This window comes from Alosa sapidissima, chromosome 19 (genome assembly GCF_018492685.1).
Source record: "Alosa sapidissima isolate fAloSap1 chromosome 19, fAloSap1.pri, whole genome shotgun sequence".
NCBI lineage: Eukaryota > Metazoa > Chordata > Actinopteri > Clupeiformes > Clupeidae > Alosa > Alosa sapidissima.
The window spans coordinates 18,839,910-18,848,599 of NC_055975.1; the positions used below are offsets into that span (position 1 = coordinate 18,839,910).

General features: G+C 42.7%; 1 protein-coding gene across 1 annotated transcript; it reads left to right on the plus strand.

The window, feature by feature from the left end:
• Positions 1-1,843: 1,843 nt before the first annotated feature.
• Positions 1,844-6,612, plus strand: crip1 (cysteine-rich protein 1). The gene is made up of 5 exons (XM_042071674.1): positions 1,844-1,995; positions 5,210-5,304; positions 5,554-5,611; positions 6,088-6,143; positions 6,360-6,612. The coding sequence occupies exons 1-4, from the start codon at positions 1,956-1,958 to the stop codon at positions 6,129-6,131; spliced, it is 237 nt and encodes a 78-aa protein (XP_041927608.1). The 5' UTR covers positions 1,844-1,955; the 3' UTR covers positions 6,132-6,143; positions 6,360-6,612.
• Positions 6,613-8,690: the final 2,078 nt, after the last annotated feature.

The following is an 8,690-nucleotide window of genomic DNA, read 5'->3' on the forward strand; positions in this document are numbered from 1 at the left end:
CACACATTCATATTTGTAAGTCTCAATCTGTCCATTTCTTTCCACAAAACTCAGCCAGAGGTCATCAGGGGTTATTTTTAACTTTTTTCTACCGGGGGGCAATCCCCCGGACCCCCCTAGAATTGCTGAGCTACTACCTTTTTCAGGTGGGTAGGGCGGCCCTTTTCATGTCTGTGCCCAGGGGCGCAGAGGCTCATAATCCTCCCATGCCACAGGGTAAAAACACTGGTTGTTTTCAAGTGCAATCAATAAATTAATTGTACATTTTGAAGAAACTTTTCCATTCTATTAGTTTTTTTTTAAATAAGCCTAAATCAGGGATTATACATAGCAAAAGAGTCAGGGGACAGACATTTTTTAAATTAGCTTTAGGGAAAAATGTAATGCACACGCACTATGACTTCACAAAATCTCACTCCAGCCAAACACCCAAAGTTGGCAACCCTGGTGTTTACAGTGCTTAACACATGTGACCAGACACCAATCTATTATCTCCAAAATATCTGCTTTGTTACTACAAGTGTGTTACTTGCATGAGGCAAATGTGCAGCTCAGAACAACTTTTCTACACAGAATAGTTCTGCTAGACTACTATTACCTGTCTGCCAGAGTTTGAAACTCACGTGACCAAATAGTTGTTTCCTCGCTCCATCATGATCTTTTTTCAACATATTTAACTCTTTATTTTCTGGTTCAGTTTAGTTGGGTTACCCATACTTCAAAACAGCTGAAATTCATGCAGCTGCATAATGCATTGTAGAGGTGTCTGGTGTCTGATCATGTGCATTTCGTAAATCAGTCATCTGCATGACACCTTGTCTTCAGTGTGAGGAAGGAATTGCGGGAACGCATGGATGGATATCTTCGGCTGCAGCTGTGGGCAGAATGGTTGGCTCAGACTTGGTCAAGGTGGATCGGTGATGACAGGTTTCTAGGAATCTGCAGGAGGGAGATTAAGTGGTCCTGAACTGCCAGGAAATCAGACACGGAGGAAGGTCCTTCTGGTACCTGTGGGGTGACGACAATTTGATGGATGGGGATAAGTGCGAAAAAGAGTCTTCTGAAAACGATTTGGAAAAGGTCACACTACTTTGAGCTTGGAATTTTGTGGAGCTAGACCTTTAAGCAATTCTGCATATACATAAATCACTCTTCCACCCTTTGAGCCATTCTAATATGAAATGCATTAGGATGTACATTTACCAGGTGCTCAACATGTGTGTGAAAGATCTGGCCAAGCATCAGCACTCCGTAGCATGTTGTAGCATACTGTAAAGCACCATTGGGTGCAAGTTCACAGGTAATGGGAATACGCTGAAAGCTTTTCTAAATTTGCTTTGCAGACTAACCCGACACCTTAAGTGTAACCGTTCCACAACCGGACAAGTGTAACCATTCATATTTCCGTGAAATACGGAAGTTAAGTAGATAACTGTTGCCAGTTCCATAAGTTGGAAATCCTGTCAGATGTTTTTACTGACAATAGGCCTCATTTTGACACACAATGTCTGTGGGCTGTCAGGACATGCATGCATGGTAAATGATACAAAGAATAAGTTCAACACCTGTATTTGCTGAAATCAGGTTTTGGTGGGAAACTTGTGACTAGGCTACACCGTGCGATTGCGACAGCCTGCTAATCATAATGATGTATGATGTTTTAGAAATTCGCGGTATGTATTTTTTTTTTTTATTAGGCTACACGACACATATTATTGGGAAATACACTGCAACATTTGATAATGAAAAGACTCGAACGCAAGCATGCACGCACTCACACACACGCCTGACTGAGAGCCGCACCCTCTTCTCGTCTCTCCGCGGTATAAATAGGGCAAGTTCCTCAACATCTGCACAGTGGACAGTGTTGTGGCTCGTGCCAGGTAGATCGACAGAGCAGCTCCCAGTAAACAGTAACCAGGAATTTCATTTGAGGATCACACAACACCGCCAACATGCCTAAATGCCCAAAGTGTACCAAGGAAGTGTATTTTGGTAAGAAAACTTTTTTTAAACTTTAGTTAAGTTATCAACAATTTAGTCCCGTTAGTCCTGAGTATATTGCACCAATTATGCATGGTGGTATTCATGATTAATAAATCGATTAACAGGTAAAGCAGCATAATTGTGTGTAAAAAGGACACGTGCTCAAATGTTCTTTGTAGGAAGTATTAAGCAACATGCTCTTGGGCAGGAATTTCCTGTAGTTATTCAAATTGAAAGTCTATTTGCAGTCTAACTGCAGGCAGTATGTGCAAAAGCGCAAATTACTCTATACTCAAATATATATTTAAAACTTGTCTATCTATGTAGAGAACATTTCTAGTATGTTAAAAGTAGTTGCATATGCAAATTTATGCATATATATATATAAGCATATATAAGTTCTGCACAAACTTTTGAATGTTAATTGTGAAATTATGTCTTTCCAAAAACAAAGTTATGAAGTTGCTATAAATGTAGGCATCTCATGGTCCTAACTTGACACGTTGTTTGGCCCAGGTGCACCTGAGAGTTCCATGTAAATTCCAGCATGGACTCCTGCCTTAGAGCAGAGAGGATAAATATACTGATGGCTGATGAGATGTAATCGTTGCTTCTCCTCTGTGACTGCCAGTTGGCCGGCTGTGGACGGAGACTCTTGGGATTTATCGGCATAACTGCATTCATCACATAAGACAGACAGAGGGTGAAGGAGACAGAGAGAGAGAGAGAGAGAGAGAGATACAGTCATACATACAGTCATGCTAATAAAGCACCATTGAATTTGAATTTGAGAGAGAGAGAGGGAAAGAGAGAAAGAAAGAGAGATGGAGGGTGTAGAAAAGGGGGAGGCTTGCAGGAGAGAGAGAAAGAGAGAGAGAGAGATTTTACCTGCTTAAAGTATTTGGACAGAAACTCTTCCCTTGGGCTGAAGGCCATCTTTTCCCTACATTTGTACAATCCCTCAATTATTGAACTAGAACACATCCCTTATCTTATCAGTAACATACATTTTTTCATATCTGTTCATAGTAGCTGTCAGATACACCCTCCCTCCACAACAACTTGTGTGCTAAAAAACCAAAGAGGAGCAGGAAAATTCATTCATCAAGTGATATCCTCAGTAAGACTGTATGACTAATATTACCCAAGTGGCTCGCTGACTTCCTAATAGCTTTTACAGCATTGCAAGCAAATATTGAGATTCAAAGCTTTGTTAAGGATAAAGAATCCCCAAGCCCCTATAGTGATGAATGAACACTCAGTCTTTTCCTTTCGACTGCCAACTCTTCTACCTTCCACATTCAATATCTGGTCCATGGTCGCGAAAATGTTCAACTTGAATGTCATGAACTTGATTATTAATCAATTTGCGTCTTAAAATGTCTTTTGACATATCTGCTCCAAATCCTCTATTGTTGTCAGGGACCCCAGATTGCCCTTCCTGTAACTGGCCAGGTGCAAATTCACTTATAGGAAAACGGAGGTCCTCCACCATGACTGCAGCAGAAGAGGCTGAGAGTGTAGGATGCTGGAAAAAGAGGGCGTCAGTGGAGAGAGAGAGAGAGAAAGGAAACGATAGAAAGACGTGTGCTTGCACAGGAAAGAGAACAAAACAATAATCATCGGCCCTCTGAGGGACTGAATTAGATTCCCGTACGGACAGCTGCAGAGACAGATAGAGACAAGAGAGATGGAGTGAGAAAGAGAGGGAGGAGAAGTCAAGACAGAAAGAGGGAGAGAGGGAGAGAGATGGGGGAAGAGAAAGACATGCATAGAGAGAGGGTGCAAACGAGGAGGCAGAAGAAGGGAGAGAGAGAGGGAGGGAGGAACTGTGGGAGAGAGGTCAGGAGAAACAATAGCATCTGTGTCTGGCCCAGAGTTCTCCCAGATTACTCCAAAAATGCTCTGTGCAGTGCAGGACAGTGCAAGATTTAAAAAATAGATAAAAAAAAAAACAAGGGGCAAAAAAAGAAACCCTTATGATCGGTGAGGTAATTGGACAATCATAGATAATCCGATCAAGATTTTTTAAGCCAAAGACCACGAGAGAAACATCAGCAACCTACTCTAAAAATGTCACTGAGAGGTTTATGGTCTGTTGGACCTGGTTCATCCCGCCCTATGAGGGTACTCTCTGTTCTGAGGCAATAGATGGGGCTTGGCCTTGGAGAGCTTCACCAGAACACCAGCTGTCTATGCAAAGCTCTCTGACAGAATATGTCCAAGTTGATGACTGTAGTTGTAAATAAAGTCTGTTGGGAGAGGGCCAGACAGTTATACTGATTGTAGTAAAAAAGAGGTTGCATGATATCATGGGGTTGTGCTTTGCTTTTTACAGATTTAATGTTTTGCATCATTTTGCGAGTCGTTTCCTCAAAAACGCAAACGTCGTTGGCCAGAGGGTCGTTAAACTAAGCACCGAGGCCATGTAAAACTTCACTATCCGTTAAGAAACCACCCCGAAAACGGTCTCTCTGTACGCTCATTGCAAGACCATTTTAGTGCCTGTTCTGCTGGGGTTCATAAGTGTCTGGCCTTTGGCATCGGTGAGATGTGGACGTATGTCCAAGAAACTCCTTTCATCCTTGCGTCCCAAAAGTAGTTGTCCACGCGAGCATGTGATTCAGTGTCTCCGAGGTTGTAAAAAAAAAAAAAAAAAAAAAAGTCTGAAGCTCATGACCGTATCATGACTCCCAATTTTACGAGTGCCGCAGCGCATGTTGAGCTGATGAGTTTCAGCTCTACTCATCAGATAAAGACCGTCTTTATCTGTTTTTTTCCCCCTTAATCTAACAAGGGCGAGAAAGAACAGGGAGAGTAGGAGGAAGGAGGGAGAGGTCGTCTGCATTCCTGTGGCGATTGTCCGTTTAGCCGGCAAACAGCCTGTGCGTCATGCTCCCTGGGCTTGTCCCAGTGCTAAGTAACTGGGAGGGACTGGGCTAATAGGGAGACGCAGGCACATGTGTGTTGGAACTCCCTAGGCTTGTGCTCTTTGCTGTAGGCCAAGTCACAGATGCATCATGGAGGCTGTTTTGGGATCAGAGGGGCTTATATAGTTTTGCTTTCAGTAACCCTATGATGGAGGCGAGGCAAACTGATTGCAACACAGGAAGGATGTGCTGAAGGAACGTTGCTGCAAAAAAACTGATGTGTGTGTGTGTGTGTGTGCTTGTGTGTGTGTGTGTGTGTGTGTGTGTATTTGTGTGTGTGTGTGTGTTCATAGCTGAGAGGGTGACATCGCTTGGGAAGGACTGGCACAGGCCCTGTCTGAAATGTGAGAAGTGCAACAAGACCCTGTCTGCAGGCTCACACGCTGAGGTTGGTAGTACACACACACACACACATAGACACAGACACAAACATACACTCACACTCAAACCCACACACATTTACTATCATAATTGGCATAAGCCTCTGTTTTGTGAAATCAAAGTCTTTAAACACACACACACACACACACACGCACACACACACACACACACACACACACACACACACACACACACACACACACACACACTTTAGAGTCCATTGCTGACTCTATCTCCTGCCCCTCTGTTTCCACAGCATGAAGGGAAGCCCTACTGCAATAATCCCTGTTACGCTGCACTATTCGGGCCTAAAGGTGAGCTGCATCTCTAACTGTATCAATGACTCAATCCTCTTCACATGCCAGACTTTATTTATTGTGAAACTCTCTCTGTTTTACTCAGAAGAGAATGAGTTGCTGCTGTTTTCTGGCTGCTGTTTTCATGAATATGGCTGATTTTCCCTTTCTTCTGGAAAATTCAAAGCAAATTGTGGAAATAGCTTCACACACATAGCAAATTGAATACACCAATGCCACAGAATACCTCCAAAGCTACTGCGTTTAAAAAGTCTTTATGATGGGTCAAGGGTATGATACTACACTGTGGTCATCTGACAGCGCTTGTAGTCATGGTAACAGTTTTGTGTACATCCTGTTGTATCTGTGTCACAATGAGGGGACTGGGACGGGGAGTTCCCTTGGGTTCTCCCTCTTCCTGATAAGGCGCTGGAGGGAAAGCTGTAGTGTGTGAGCTTCTCTATCTCATCTTTTTTCCCTCTTTTTTTCCTCAGGATTTGGGCGTGGCGGTGCTGAGAGCCACACATATACTAAATAGACCTTGACTCAGGTAGGATGGTCTTTTATGAGGTCAAACTCCATCTCCAGACTACAACTCTGACCAAAGGGCAGGGCGTGGTTGTTATTGTTGCTGTTAGTTGTGCCTCATGGACACACCATATCTTACCTTACCTACTTGCAGTTTTGTTAATAAATATTGACATTAAGCTGAGCATTGCAAAAGCAGTGCAATGAAAAGTAATGCATTGTCTTTCTGTGCTTGTAGTTCATCAACCCCAATGAGCCGACAGTTGCCAAAGATGAAGAAACAGCAAAATGAAACCGTTATTAATAAAGCAATGTTCGGAAATAATCCATTCCATTTTGGAAATACGAGTGTATATTATTGTTAACATTTGGATTTTATTGTGGGATGATATCACACAACTAATGTTCTAAGGGGTTTCATTGTTGGTTTTTAGCATTCCTTTTGACCTTTTTTGTTTTTGTTTTTAAATAAACATCTGGTTTGTAATTTGGATGTGCCCTATTGTCTCCTCTTTGATTTCTGTAGTCATGGTCCTCAACGCCTTACACCTTAATTCTTGAATTATTCTAGCTATTCTAAAATACACAATAAAATGCTAAAATACCCCACATCCACGTGGTTTACCAAAAAACAACTTCAAACTCTGGCAACTGTTCAAAAACTGCAATTCAATTATGCTAAAAGAAACTAATTTCATTACAGACTTTACACCTCTCTTCAAATAACATTATGAGACACACAAAGGGTCTCTTTCATGGATAAGTAGCTTAACCTTGGGTTAGCACGTCACAGTGCAATTCAATTAAGCAATTCTCTTTATGGATGGTAAAAGTCCCTGCTGCCTGATGCAACCATGTCTTCACATGCATTTTGAAAAAGCACTGGCTGTTGTAAATTATTGTGCAGTCCCCATTGAGACTCTCCACACCCTCACAACTTGTCTTCACTCGCGTATGCAAAACCTCTAGGGCCTAGTGTACTTTGCCACTGGCCTTGGATGCACTATATGGGTATGGTTGTTTAAGGTCTTGGCTGTGTCTAAATAACCATATCCTTCCTGCCTGGTGTGGCCACTCCCTATACCCACCCGGCAGAAACCACAAGAGCCGCCATAGAGAAAGAACTGGAACAGGCTTCCTAGTGATGTCACAGGGGCAGCCGTTGCCATGATTACAGACATCAACAAGACCCAACAGAGATTTCACCCTGCTCTTGTCACTCTCTCACTCTTTCTCAGACACACACAGACAGACACACACACACACACACTACAGTTGACTTGGCTCATTGAACATAGGGCTTTGTTCTCAGTCAAATCTCTCAGACCAGAGACAGCTGCAAACTATGACAGGAAAAGACCTAGCAGGCTCACTGAAAGAAGGGAAAAAGAGGAAGGTCTATTTTTATGCAGGCCTCCTTGGACAGTTTGTTAAAAATGTTTTATAGTTACAGTCACAGAAACAGACTTTATGGCTGAACTAGGATGACTGGGTCCGACACGCTCTGCTCCGAATGGTTCCTCTCATCCAGTGATGCCTGAATCAAAACACACTCAAATGTCACAAAACATACTTGAAGTCATTTATTTCACAAGCACGTTTGTGTCAGGCAACGTGTGAGGGAGAGGTTGTTTATACCAGCCAAAGCATGCCTGTGCAGACGTGTCTTAAAACACAACACACACACACACAAGGATAAAAACCAGTTAACGAGGAGACGCAACACCACTCTGCCAGCGCCGTGTCTTCATACCACACCTGCACACCTGAAGATTTTCACACTTCATCAGTGATCAGACATCACCTGGGCAACGGGCCATGATCTGCTTCCAGGATCCAGATAAACTCATACTGAACTACATTTAGCAGGCTCTTGCATTCTTCAAACACGAACTTGAGAAAAGTCGAGAACATGGAAGTAGAATAACTTGCTGTGTTGAGATCTTAAACCCCCGAGGAGTTCAAAATATGATTAATGGTGTAGTAGCCTTTTAATATAGCAACTAAACGTATACCTTTAATAGGTTTGAATAACTTCATAGCATCTGAAGGCTAAGGGCTAAATTCTTTAGATGCCATGGCAAAAATCCAACATTACAGTTTGACCTTAAAAAGCCCTGTCAATCTATTTCCATGCTTTTTTCTAATCTACAAAGAGCATGGCTGGCCCTAGAGAAAATACTTCAAAAGAATGTGTCTACATCGGTGATAACTCCTTCATGTGGTTCATATCAGAAGGTGGGAGATGTGTTGTGGTAGCCCATGGCTGTTGTTCCCCCATAGCAAGAGAGTACAGACACAAATGGAGAAAGGAAACATAGACGACGATGATGATTATAAATCCAGAGTGTGTGGTGGGGGATTCTGCGTTCCTGGCTCCACCGATTGGGAAGCATGCGGACACTCTTCAAATAGTGAAACCTCTAGACTCAATGCTGTCTCCTTGTGGAAGAAAAGCATAAGTCCCTTTTAAGTCAGCCAGTCAGGAATTCTTGCGATATACCTACCAGAGCTGTCAGGCACCTACCCAAAGCCTTGCTATTTCTTCGGTATTTCATGATGGTATTGA

Bases quoted from the DNA above. Each gene is read 5' to 3' on its own strand.
- crip1 (XM_042071674.1), top strand. From the start codon at position 1,956: ATGCCTAAATGCCCAAAGTGTACCAAGGAAGTGTATTTTG. The intron at 1,996-5,209 runs GTAAGAAAACTT...GTGTGTTCATAG, and splicing joins TACCAAGGAAGTGTATTTTG to CTGAGAGGGTGACATCGCTT. The intron at 5,612-6,087 runs GTGAGCTGCATC...TTTTTTCCTCAG, and splicing joins TGCACTATTCGGGCCTAAAG to GATTTGGGCGTGGCGGTGCT.